The sequence below is a fragment of the Mastigoproctus giganteus genome, chromosome 12, assembly GCF_048544385.1.
Source record: "Mastigoproctus giganteus isolate SK-2022 chromosome 12, ASM4854438v1, whole genome shotgun sequence".
NCBI classification, from domain to species: Eukaryota; Metazoa; Arthropoda; class Arachnida; order Uropygi; family Thelyphonidae; genus Mastigoproctus; species Mastigoproctus giganteus.
This window is the reverse complement of record NC_143586.1, coordinates 13,077,720-13,092,202: the sequence shown is the minus strand read 5'-3', so window position 1 is coordinate 13,092,202 and position 14,483 is coordinate 13,077,720. Positions and strand designations below refer to the sequence as shown.

At 36.0% G+C, this 14,483-nt stretch overlaps 1 protein-coding gene across 1 annotated transcript in view; it reads right to left on the bottom strand.

Moving 5' to 3' along the window:
* Positions 1-14,483, bottom strand: part of LOC150076709 (uncharacterized) — a 144,071-nt gene that overhangs the window by 29,434 nt on the left and 100,154 nt on the right. Inside the window, exons 7-8 of the mRNA XM_090386334.1 lie at positions 9,317-9,427; positions 5,080-5,181 (exon numbers count right to left, since the gene is read on the bottom strand). Of these exons, the coding sequence (XP_090242460.1) occupies positions 5,080-5,181; positions 9,317-9,427 (213 nt within the window). The remainder of the gene's footprint in view (positions 1-5,079; positions 5,182-9,316; positions 9,428-14,483) is intronic.

Below are 14,483 nucleotides of genomic sequence, written 5' to 3'. Positions count from 1 at the left end.
AATAGAAGCCAAGATCTGTAATTATTCACTTCACCCTTTGATCCCCTTTTGTAAATTAGGGAAACATTTACACATCTCCAGTCCATAACAACCTTCCCTGAATCCAAGGATGCTCTCAATTATGGATTTGTGACCTTTTTAAAAACTGCCTCCCACCATTCCTATTGCCTCATTTATATTTAGCTTCAACAATTTTTCATCCACTTCTCTCTGCTATTGCAAAATCATGTAGCTCCTGTAATTTGACATACTTCCAGTATCCTGATCTATAAAAAAAATTCCTCCTCCTCCATGAACATAGATACAAAATAGCTATTCAGTTTGTCAGCAAGATGAGCAGGATCATCAACTGTTATAATTCATATCTAGAAGACCAATGTGATTCATTCCTTTTCTTCTAATATTTATATAAGCAAAGAAATCTTTGCTACTTTTTTTTGCATTCTTTTCCAGAGAATTCTCATAATCTGCCTTAGCTTGCCTAACTCACTTTGTGACTCGATTGCAGATTAGTTTATATCTACTGATAATTTATATGCATCCCATGCACGTTTTTTTCTGCCACTAGTCTCACTAGGTCATTTGACACATATCTAGGTCTAAACGTCGAACAATATCTCTTAGATAATGTTCGATGTTTAGACCTTCGATGTTTAGATGTAAAAGCCTAGTAGCTTCAATAATTACTTCCCATTTAGAATACACTGTTCAGCAGACCAACTGATGTAACATCATCAGTTAGTCCTGCTGAAGATTTTTTAAATAAAAACCGTCTGAGACCATTGTAGTTACCTTTATGAAAACAAAAACACTTCCCTTTGCCCTTGACAGTAGTTATTTCGTTAAATGTGTCCCACATAAATACACAGTTATCACTGTACTTCTATCTGCAGATTCTTAATGCATGAAGAGTTACTGCTGATAATCAGATAATCAAATAAGTTATTAAGATGCCAGTATTCCCAACAACATGCTTCAGGTAACAATTGACCCTGCTGTATTCTACCACTAGAACATTTACAATACAAATGCTACCAAGTTGAGAAGTTTTATCTCCACACCTAACTTTCTCATACTGTACTCTAACTTGATCAAATAAACTGTACTGTGTGTACCAAATAAATCCTGGTGTCACTTTTTTGGAATTCTTTTTTTTTTTTTGTGCTTTTCTTTTGTGCATGGCCTAGACACTATCTATTCAAAATTTCTTTTGTAAATAACTCATGGTTAGCCACCTGCAGATGGCCAAAGTGATACACTTTAATTATGCCCACTCTGTATATATACAGAGTGAAAAGTTAATAGTAGTGAGGAGGATATCTTGCATGTATATACATGCACACTACAATATAAGTTCTAGTGAAATTAGATGCCACAGTCAGTTACAGTTGGAGTACTGATTACTTTTGCTAAAACAAAATATGATTCTTAATACATGCCAAATTGCTGTCAATAATCAAATCTAGAAATACTGATTTCTCTTGTGGCATCACCAAGATGTTATAATAAGCAATCATCCAAAAAAATATAGAAATTTTCTGCTATGGGTGAGTAACTGATTCACAAGTTCCAGTCTATAGCTGGAAATTCAGCTTGTGCACACTAAGATATTCCAATTTGAGAATCCTGTAACAGTCCAATTATTTGGCCTGTAACATACTTCTGCTTTTTTTTTTTTTTTTTTTTCAATGGTTAATAGAAGATATCTAGTGTGTGGCAGGGGGAGGGGAGATAATGGTCTAAGGAATGATAAAGACAGTGTAATGGTCCTGTGGTCCAGATACATGACTGGTTTTGGGAAACTCTCCTCCTATTTTTCTTATATATATATTTTTTTTTCTTATATTGTTGCCAATTCTCTGGATTTACAATGGAGAATCTCCTTTTTACTCAATTACCCCCCCCTCTCTCTGTCACTATCACAAAAAGCTTCTCTATCTTTTTGCAAAATCTTGAGGCCATACTTTGAGTACTACATATAGAGAAGCCTCATTTTAGGAAGGATGCAATTTTTGACTTGGTGCATTATGGTATAAGTTGCCAATGTGTCATAAAAATCCAAATCAAACCACATTAGGAAGGATGTGGATCTGTTGGAATGGGTGCAGAGAAGAGCAACGAGATTAGTGAGAGGAACAAAAGCTTAGCAAGAAAGAAAGACTCCAGTTCTGCAAATTGCAGCATCTAAAAACTAGACACCTGCAAAGAGGCCTGATTGAGGTATTTAAAGCTACCTCAATCAGGCCTGTTTAAACAGCTACCTGAATGGATTGAGTAAGTGTTGGAACAAACTTTTATCTGGTGTGAACTAGACAAATTAATGGGGGGGGGGGTTTGGCTGATGCTGTGATGTTGTTTCCTTGTATCATTTGCCAGTACTGATATGAATAGCAATCTCATTTTCTCCATCATTTTCTTTTGACAAAAAAATTAAAACATTAAATTGGGATTTTTAAAAAAATTAGGCAAATGTTCTGTCTATTCTAGTCTACAGTTAAATAGAAACATGGATAACAGTGTTGTTCTCAGTAAAATCATTTCCTCATACTAATGCAAATACTAATCTCAGTTTTTTCCATCTTTTTGTGTTTTCATAAAAAAAAAAATATTAAAACTGAGATTAGTATTTGCATTAATGCAATGAAATGATTTTACAGAGAAAAATGCTATTGTGCTCTTTCTGTTTTTTAATATAGCCTAGAATAACCAGAAAATTTACCTAATTTTAATGCTTCCTTATGCTTATCTGAGAAAATGTAGATGTGATTTCAATGTTAAATGGCAGTAAACCCAACATAATCAGACATTTTCAAACAAGGCATATATAAGACAGCATGTAGAACACAGAAAGAAATTCCATGTACTGCATGCATTTTATGGTGACTGTGTTAGATGTAGCATTTTATGGTGATGATGTGTTAGGTGTAGCATTTTATGGTGACAATGACATCATATGTATTGAATGTTTATTTGCATCTTTTCTCATAGAATGTGATCTGCCACTGAGTTGTGCTGATCATGAGGATGCATTCTTCAGAAATATGTTTCCTGACAGTGAAATAGCAAAAAATATGATTGTGGAAAAATAAAAACAACAAGCATTGTTAATAAAATTTCATGGATAGCAAGGTAGTAATGATTCTGAAAAATGGGCTATTTTCAGATGCTACAAATGCAGCAATCAAACCAAAGTAACCAAAGCAATTCCAAGCCATACCCAATCTTGCAGGCCTTTCATAATGCAAATCAGTCATCAAATTGAAAGTAGTGTATGTACTCTCAGTGCCAGCATTGGAAAGTGACTCAATAGAGTACAACACTGGGCATTGTCCTTTGAAAAACATGAAAGAATGTGGGATTCCATCAAAAAACCATCTGTAATTTACTGTTGGTAATGTGCCTGTTATGGTAAGCCTAAAAACTGGAGTAGTGCTGAGAATATCAAAAGAGGAGAGTAACAGGACAGTCTATTAACACTTGGTGTTAATTAATAGACTGCCCATGTCATCTTATGCTTTGAAAGAAGACAAATTAATGACCTCCCAAAGACAAATTAATGAACTCCTAAATCACAACTTCTGATTGAAAATCATAAGGCTAAGCAAGCTAATAATTCTAGGCAGTTCTAATTATTCTTACTTGTGCACATAAAGTTTATTCATGATCCTAGCTTGAATTAAGCAATTTGCTTTATTCAAGCTAGAAGCTTCAATAAAGGAAAGCTTGTTTCATTTAAATGCTATGTCAATGTTTGAAAATTCAAACATAGCTTTTCAATCCAAAGTGCTTCATCCCTGTACTGAGTTCATTACTCCTAGATATGTTGAAGAATGTTGTATGCAAATTTATTATACACAGTTTTAAATCTTCCACTTCCATTTTTGAAAATTGATTACCATAGCAAACTAAAATAGAAACATGACTCTGACTTAGTCATTAGACATTCTACTGCCAAGGTTATGAAGACTGGAACAAGAGGAGAATTTTTTTTTTTCAGCGAGGAGTACTTGATTTCTTCCTCTGACTGCATGGTGCAAAAGTTCCCATTTAAAAATAATTTGTAGTGCATCATTTTAAATTTTAAATTTTTTGTGGACAAGTTTCTAATACTTTGTGGTACTGTTAAAGATAATGAAATAGATGAAGCAATAGATGTTTTGTAACATCAGTTCTGTCAGTTTCAGGGTGAGAACCTACCAGATCATTATGAAAGACAAAGAACTGATACAGATTGGTCCTTGGTTATGTAAATGACCTTTGACCTAGCACAAAGAAGCATGAAATATAACATTTTATCCCAAGTCATTCTTGGTATTTTAATAATTCATCATAGAAATGCTGACTATCACAGAATATTTATTAACCAAATGAAAAAAAAAAAAATGAATTCAGATCTCTTTCTTGTGGAGCTTTGGAAATGCTCGACTGCCATGGCTGAGCAGCAGTGCCATTGTTATAAGTGAAGCTTTGACTCAGCATTTCTGAAGAAGTGCAAAGTCTGCAATAGTATCTTTTTTAAAGCAAAAATAAGCAGCTGATATTTCAGAGATAATCCAACTGAAATCCACAGACAAAAAAAAATCCTAGGTAAGTTAATATTTGATACATACTCTACTAGTAAGCAGTTATATGACTGTATTTTAATGTAGAATGTGTATTTTAACAGTGAAGTTTAATATTTAGTGCAACATGATCTTTGTAAAGACTTCCTGCTTCTTCCAAAAAATCTCCTGTTTACCTCCTTTGGTATAATATTGGCATTTTATTCTACTAATAAATAAATTATCTCCTCTTCTATGTCAGGGCCAGGATACTTCACATTCAGAGCACTTCCACCCACTTCCTTTTTGCACAGCTGTGTGAAAACAGGTATAAATCTCTGTGGAGAAAAGAGTTGTACATTTCATTTTCTCTGCTAAGTTAAGTTATATTTTGAATTTACTAATTGTAGTATGTGACTGTTACATTTGATAAGAGTCAGATTTTACCAAGGTTATTCTTGGCATAAGAATGATTTAAAATTGCTCTCATTCTTCATTTTAAATTTCATTTTTATATTAAGAAAAATAGTATACTTACCGGTTTGTAGTTTGGGATGCCATCTGAAATGTTTAATTTGGCTATTTCAGCTTTTAGCTTCCTTCGATGGTTAGGTTTGGTAATGCCTATGGCAGTTAGATCCTAAAGGGAAAAATTTGAATTGTTATATCAATGAGATAACAAGTCTGTGTTTAACATAAATATAAAAAGGTACAGGAAAAATTTCACTATGTGGTTAGAGCAAATAATATACACATTATAAAAAAATTTCTAAAAAAATATTTGCGAGGTGCATAAATCACCTTATGAAAGAATGACATTTTCAATGGCATCAAGAAAAATGGATGTAAGAAAGTACTACACTGAATAAATGGACTGAGATAACTGTGATCATTGATTGATAACTGACCAATTTTGATTATGAAGCTGGTCCACAGGATATAGCTATTTCCCATTTCTGGGACAACAGAGTCACTGTTGTCACAAAAAAATGAGAAATACAATTTGTAAAATCGATAGGTGGAATAGGACATGGATATGTCTGCCATGGATTGCCGTTAATGTTAAAAATAAACACTGTGTAGTTAATTAATGATTTTTATGAAATTAAAACACATTGCAGAGACAGTTGCAACTGCAACCAGTAATGTAAGATAGGGTGCCAACTGTCACCTGTATACAAGTGAAAAATCAAAATAAGAATTAGAAAGAAAAGGAAAAAATTTTCATAAATAAATAAATTTATATTAAAATATGCCTGTGAGTTTGGGGAAGTAGTGGTTTTTCCTAGCTTATTTCTGGTAGCAGTTGCACCAACTTTAAACAGGAAACATTGCTGCTTTGCTTCCGTGGGTGGGTCCAAGCTTTTGATTTTTTATTTCTGAAAAGATTTATTTTTCTCTCTAATTGATAACTTATTTTAATTTTGTATAATATACAAAACTTACATGCAGGTGCCAGTTGGCACCCTATCTTACATTACTGGTTGTAGTTGCAACCATCTCTGCAACATGATTTAACAGTTTTAATTTCATAAAAATCATTAAACATTGATGACAATAGAGCAGCTATCATCTTTTAAGGGTAAAAAAAGGTGATACTGTTGTGCATGTTGGCAGTAATGCATAGTTGCCATAGAACATTAGACTCTGTTGCTATCTCAACTACCCTTTTATCCCCGATTGGTCATACACCTACAACCCTTGTGTCTTGCAAAACCCGATGAACAGTCAGAACAGAGGCAGGATATAACATCCTTTGTGATTTTTTAATTTAATTAAATTAGGTAACCAAGTTAAAAGTTGAACCCCCATAAAATGTGCCATACATGTATTAGAGGTCTTTTGATTGTAGAAATCTGGTAAAAAGAAAGGCATGTTATTTGCCGTTCCCGTAGTGTTGATGGAACCTTATGGTCATATTAATGACTACTACTTTTATTCCATAAAGGTAGCAGAATATAATGGGAAGAACAAGCAAAGTATTTTGTACCCCGATTTTGCAATTGTAAGACTACAGTTAGAAAACTGTGTTCAAGTATGGAGAATCTCATCTGAAAAAAAGACATTGAGCATCTTCAAAGGGTCTAAAGATGGGCAACTTGCATGGTGATATTGGCAAAAACGGTGACCATATGAGGAAAGACTGATTGTGTGGGCTATAGAGCTTGGCAACCAGGCACCTCAGAGGTCACCTGATTGAGGTTTATAAGGTTCTGAGAGGGGTTAGTAAAATGAATGAAGACAGAATTTTCACTGTTATAAAGAATTCTAGAACTAGGGAACATAAATTCAAATTAGAGGGGAAGAGGTTTCTTTTACCAAGCCTTTTTAGCCAGCAAGTCTTTTAGCTGGATAGGTTGCCTTTTAGCTGGATAGGTTGCCTTCACAAGTAGTTGAGGCTGACAGTTTGAATAAATTCAAAGGTCAACTGGATATTTACCTATGTGAGGAGGGAAGCAAATAATTTATATTGTTTTATCTATTCATTATTTTTTTTTTTTTTGGCTAGTGCAGCAAAAGCCTATGGCTTCCTTGCACTATATGGCTATTACTACTATATTACTAGAAGGCTATTAAGAAGTATCTCAAGAAGTCTTTAAATCTATCCAACAGGGTCTACATGGTTTTCAGGAGTAAGACTGAAATCTGCTGGCCCAAGAACAGTCTTTTCAGGGTACAGAGAGTGATAAAGAATTAGTTCTTCACTTTCCTGAAGAAGCCTCAATGATATACTGCAACAACATTCTTGCAGTTATGAACTCTTGGAATTTTCTGTCAACCTACAGGGTGGAGGCTATTTCTGGCTCATCAAAGCAAAGCCTGAAAGGAGCTCTCCTTCACAATCAAAGAAATATGCATTCATTTTTGTAGCCTGTTCTGCACACTTAAAAGAAAACAATGAAAATGTTAAGCTTCTTTTGAAAAAAAATTCAGTACAAGGATCGTGATTGGCTAGTGTGTGAATATTTTAAAATTATTGGTCTATTACTTCACCAACAACCTGGTTACACAAAAATGCCTTGCCTTCTGTGTGAGTGGGATAGTTGAGAAAGTGAAAACATTGGAAAAGGAAAGTGTGGTCACCAACCTATCTCTGATACAAGGTGAAAAGAACATTAAATACAAGCCACAAGTCTAAAGGGTCTAAAGATTCCATTTGACAAGACTTGAAAAAAATGCTGTTATCTGCTCTGTATGTAAAGCTAGCTTTAATGAAATAGTTCATCAAAGCCCTGAATAAAAGGGAAATTATTTTTAGCATGTTTGCACTAAATTTCCATCACTTACATATGAAAAAATCAAATCAGGAATTTTTGTTGCACTTCAAATCTGCAAGCTGCTGTTAGATGCTGTAATTGAAGAATCCATGAACCAAACTGTGAAAGAGACACTTGGGCTGGCTTTAAAACTGTAGTACATAATTTTTTTGGGAAACAGTAAACATCCAGATTATGAGATAATCATGAATTACAAGCTGCTGAGGCTCAGAAAACTTGTCTGCAATAATAGTGTTAAGGTAAACTTCTTGCATTCTCACTCCAACTATTTCCCAACTATTCAGAAAATCTAGGTAGTTTAAGTGAAGAGCAGGGGAAAATTCCATTAGAATATAATAGAAATAGAAAAAGATATTAAGAGGATGGAATGCCAATTTGATGGCTGACTATCGTTGAATGATTAAAAGAAGAAATGCCACCGAGACTAGCAGCCTGAAGAGGTCAAAAAGGCACAAGTTTATCCCAATCTAGTTTATAAGAAATCCAGTTTGTGGCCATATATCCTTGACAGGATACAGCCTCTGATATTTCTATTTTTACATATTTTTTATATAAAAATAACCTATTTGTAAATTTGTAAATAATACAAAATAAATCATAAGCAACTCCAGCAATATTTTCATTTTTTTTTATTTGTAAAAATTGTTGATGTGAAGGGCTAATTTCAAATAGCCTTCAAAATTTCCATTAACAATATAGTTTAGATTACTTATCAGCAGTAAAATATCAGAGAACTTTTCTTACAATGTAATTAAATGACTAGTTATGAGTTAGGCCAAAACCTGTATAAAATATGGTTGGGACTATGTATATATTTGTAGGTAGTTTTTGCTGTACTACTGAACTTCATATTCATTTGAATTTGAATGAATATTTTGTAAAGCATTTTTAGTAGAGACATTTTTGTAGCTACCGTGTCTAGCACTTTTGACTTCAGTATGTACTCTCTATGTTATATCAGCAGTGAATATTCTTATTTTGAAGAATATGTTTAGGAGATTTATTCAACCCTATGCTAGCAGAAACTTTCATATTTTTAGTTACTCTGGTCCAGTATAAGATACAGCTTCTGTAGCAGCCTTTACTGCAGTTTTATTTATTTACTTTACCATTATTTTTAATGATGGAGAATTTTTTCAGTTCATTCTAGCTAACAGATTACTGAGAAATATTGTAGTTTCACATGTCATTTATTATTACAAGCTTAATTATTAACTTTATTTATTTTTCAAGTTCCATTTGACAAGTTACCTTTGTTCCAACATTCTGCCTGAACTTTCCATCAAACGGTTGCTATCAGGGAGTATTTAATGGTTCATTTCAAGGTTCTTTAAGTCCTTAACTTAGTGAATGCTTCATGATTGAGACTACTACAGCATAAGGTCACTGCTTCTCCACTCTCATGAGTTTTGGTTTAAGAATTATATGTATATTTGATATGCACACTAATCATATGGCTTAATCATAATAAAAGACATCTGATCTCTGGCATCTTACCTCAGGTGTCATACGTGATATGGTGGGCATGTCGTATCCTGCCTGAAGGAAATACTGAATGTACTCCTCAAAGTGCAGACTAGTCAGCCAACTTGTCAGGATTTCTTCATCCTGAAATAAAAAAAAAAAAAAAAAAAATTGACAGTTGAAATGATCACGAAAAGGGTCAGAGTTTTATGCAGGAGTAAAAAGGATTATAAAAAAAATTGAAGCAGTGTAAATACTAGTTTTGGTGTTGTGGCCAATAATTATTTGCCCCCACTCCACCCATTCCAAATTATACTAGGTATAATCATGGCACAAATAACATCTTAGGCTGTTTCTCATGTGTGCCATGATTATACCTAGTTTGGATGGAATCTATCCAAATATATTAAGGGAGGCAGCAAAGGGGATAAGTACCTCATCCCTTAACCCTTAATCACAGTTATTAGAGCATCTCTGGATTCAGGGTAGATATGGACTGGAGATATGGAAATATATCCCCAATTCACAAAGGTGGGGGGGGGGATCAAAAGGAGACATGAGTAATTACAAACCCATTAGCTTAACTTCTGTTTCAGGGAAAATAATGTAGTCACTGGTTAAAGAAGTAATGCTGGACCATGTTGACAGGAATTACAATCATACAGCAGTCATAGCATGGATTTCTTAAGGGATGATCTTGTTCGACCAATCTGAGTGAATACAATGATACAGTAACAAAGGAACTGGATACAAAAAATAATTTTGATATCTTATACTTGTTTAGGAGAAGGAAAGCATTAGCATTAGCATTGGTAGAGGTATTTGATGCAAGAAAGCAAGCTTATGCAGCATCAGCCAAAAAAAAAAAAAAAAAAAACCCCACTTCCACTTCACCCCTCTGTTCGTTCAAAATACCTGTCCAGCTGAGCCTTAAACTTATTTAGGCTATCAACCTCCACCACAAGGGATGGAAGTCTGTTCCACCAACCAACCACCCGCTGGCTAAAGGCAAATTTCCGCACGTCTATCCTACATCTGTCTTTCCTCAATTTGAATTTATGCCCTCTCAGGTGATTTTTCTGAGCTAGAGGAAGAATCCCATCAGCATTGAGCATGTTTAAACCATTCAAGGCTTTATACACCTCTATCAGATCACCTCGCTGGTGCCTAGTCTCCAGACACTGTAATTTGCAAAACTTAAGCCTTTCTTCGTAAGAGCACCCCTTCGTTCCATTCACTAATCTTGTTGCCCTTCTCTGTACTCATTCCAGCAGCTCTACATCCTTCTTGAAATGAGGTCTCCAGACCTGTATACAGTACTCTAGGTGTGGCCTGACCATCGCCTTATACAATGGAATAATCACCTCCTTATCCCTGCTGGAAAAATTCCTGTATATCATTGACAATACTCCATGAGCTACTCTTGCAGCCCGTCTGCACTGCTCAGAGAACTTCATATCTGCCTGCACAACCACCCCAAAGTCCCTTTCATTCTCTACCACTGTCAGTGTAGTACCACAGAGTTGATACGTTGCTCTGGGGTTGCTGTTTCCCATGTGTAGTACTTTACATTTATCAATGTTAAACTTCATTTGCCACCTCTCAGCCCATCTGCTCAACCTTTCCAGATCCTGTTGCAGCAGCATAGTGTCAGTAGTGTCCTTGACAACCCTGCCAACCTTTGTATCGTCTGCAAACTTGGACATTAAGCCCGATATACCATCATCAATATCATTTATAAATACAGAAAACAATAATGGACCCAACACTGAGCCCTGAGGGACTCCACTAATAACATCAGTCCACGATGAGCAGTGTCCATTGATTACCACTCTCTGTCTTCTCCCCCTCAACCACCCCTTTATCCATAGCAGCAATTTGATAGTTGCAAGATAGCAAGCTTTTGATAGTTGCACATAAGACTGATGTATAAATTGATTCTAGATCACTGTTTGTATTAAGGGCAAATTACTGCTATGGATAAAGGGATGGTTGAGTGGGACAAGACAAAGGGTGGTTATTAATGGACATTGCTCTTTGGACTAAAGTTGTTACTATTATTATTAATACTGTGTAAAGAAGCCTGAGGCTTTTTCTGCACCAGCCAAAAAAAAAAAAAAATCTGAATTACCTACCCTTAGAGAGAGAGAGAGAGAGAGAGAGAGAGAGAGAAAACATGTGCCAGAAGTAGAATGGAATCACCAAGAAAGAGAAGAATGATGATATCCAGCTCAGGACCCTGAGTGTGCCAAGCCCATACTCACCAGATGTGAGCCCCTGGAGTTAAATTAGTGGAGTCCACCAAGGTTCGGAGTGCTGGGTCCACTGATTATACCTAGATGTTTTCTATGTTTATTAATGATATTGAAGAAAGTATATCAGGCCATATATCTAAGTTTGCAGATGATACAAAGGCTGTCATGGCAGTTAATGAGCAATCAAGGTAAGCTACTACAAGATCTACAAAAATTAGGCAGATGAGCTGAGAAATGGCAGTTGAAGTTTAACATTAACAAATGGAAGGTACTGCATATGGGTAGCAGTAATCCCAGATTAACATACCAACTATGTGGTACTACATTCAGGGTAATGGAAAATGAAAAAGACCTAATTGTGCTGTCAGATATGAACTTCTCTGAGCAGTGCAGACAGCCTGTCAAAACAGCTCGTTGGGTTTTGTCAGTAACACAGGTCTGCAGGCCTCATTTAAAAAGGATATAGATCTGCTGGAATGGGTGCAGAGAAGAGCAACAAGAAGGTGGAGGGAACAAAAGGGTGCTCTTACCAAGAATGGTTTCAGTTCTGCAAATTGCAGAACTGCTTCAGAAAACTTATCAGTAAAAGATCAAGAAGTATACAGATCTCAGATAGGAAGTCAAACATGTGAAACTTGAAACAAGTAACAACCATCCTGATCACTGTCAACCATGGAACAGTGTGAAACAGCTTACATAATAGTCTATCAGAGAACACCTACAAATAACTCCTGAAAGCTGCAATCCTAAACACCTGTGGAGAGTTCCTCGACCAATAATAATGTAATAGTAGGATGTAACAACCACCTCATGCACCTGTTATCAGTACCTGTTGCAGGACAAAATAAATCCAGAAGGAGAAAGAAAGAAAATAATAATAAAATCCAGACTGATCCCCATCAGGAGAGGAATCTTTCAGGGAGATGCCCTGGGCCCACTGTGGTTATGTCTAGTACTCATAAACCCGCTATCCACCATGCTCAACAAAAGCAAGTATGGATATAACATTAAAGAAGGAAAGGAAAACCTGCGCACCCTCTCCCACCTGATGTATATGGATGATAACAAGCTCTATGCTGAAAATGAGAAGCAATGCCAGCAACTACTCCTGATCACCAAATAATTCAGCAATAATATCAAGATGGAATTTGGTCTAGACAAAAATTAGTTAAAACTACTAGATGCACTCTAGTAAAAAGATCAAAGCCATGACAGGAGGCGAGACCTACAAATAACTGGGGGTGATGCAGGCTTAGCAGTTAGAGCACAAAGAGATCAAGGCCTGCCTGATCGAAATATATCAGCTCAGAAGTCAGCTAAAAGGAGGAATACAGTTAAAACACCTATGCAAATCCAGTGCTAATGTACTTATTCAGGATCATAGATTGGACTAACACCAAACTGGAGGATATCATGAGAAAGACAAGGACAATGATGACTAAGAGCTACCAACACCCCCAAAGTCAGCCATGGAGAGACTAATGGTAGCTCAGAAAGAAGGAAAAAGGGGCCCCTCATAGACCCCATTGAACAACAGAAGATAGGGATATCTAACCCGAAGGATTACTTCTAGAAAAACACAACAGCACTCTACCAGGCCATAAGTAAGATAGACAAGTGGCATACCCCACTCAACCTAAGCAAGGAATCTCCTTCCTCCCAGATGGAACAAACAAAGCTAGAAAAATGAGCAAAGAAGACACTCCATGATAGATACCACAGTGCCCTCCATCAAGACCACACAGGTAAAATGCTTCCAATGCATGGCTCATGAGCGGGATGCTCTTCCCTGAGACTGAAGGATCATGTTTGCCATCCAAAACCAGGTAATAAACACCAGGAACTATAGAAAATACATTGTATAGGAGCACAGAGTATCAGATGACACATGTCGATGATGCCACCTGGCCTCAGAAATGATCCAATACACCACCGCAGGATGCAAGATGATCACACAGATGGAGTACGCTCATAGACACGACCAGGTAGCCAGGATAATACATCAGAAACTAGCAAGGAAATACCAGTTGATCAAAGAAAGTATACTGTATTATAAGTATGAACCCCAGGCCGTTCTAGAGAGATCCCAATCAGCAAGCTGTACTGAGACCATACACATTAAGATCAGACAATCTTGCACAACGGATTGGACGTAACCCTTGTGGCCAAGAAGAAAAGGGCTACCTATATGATTGACATAGTGGTGCCCAACACTGGCAACCTTCAGAAAACCCACAAAGAAAAGATCAGGAAGTGCATGGACCGAAGACAGGTCCATGCACTTTAAAGAGATGTGGCATATGCCGCATAGATGTCCATGCCGATCAAAGAGGTGTGGCATATGCCGCAATAACAACCATCCCGATCATCATGTCAAACACTGATATGGTGCCAAAGAACACATACAAGGAATTCCAGAACACTTATAGGATAGCTAGAGTTCCTTGACCAACAGTAACACCAGACATAACAATCACCATGGGCACTAGGTGGATTTCCCCATCAGGGAGAAATAATATAACAACAACAGTAATAATAATAACATCTTCAATTATATAGGTTATTGCAAAATAACCAGGCAATGTCAAAAATGTATTGTGAAACAATTATAAACAGAAAAAAAAGTATTTATGCTTCAAAGAAAAAAAACTCTCCAAGATTTTTTGAATAACCAATAATTCATTTTACAGCCAGAAGTAGCACATGTTATTCCAAGTGTTAATTTTTTGGAGAGGTTACTCTAATTGCATTTGTCATATCAGTTGAGAAAGTGCACTGTGTGCATTTCATCTCAAATAACTGTATCTCTTCAGGTCTCTTATTCATGAATATGCATTAATTAATATTTCACATTCATATGCTTTGGAGAGACACACGAAACTGTGAGAAAACACCCATTGGTGGGATTGGCTGCTTGTTTAGTTATATCGCTGAGATAGCTAAAG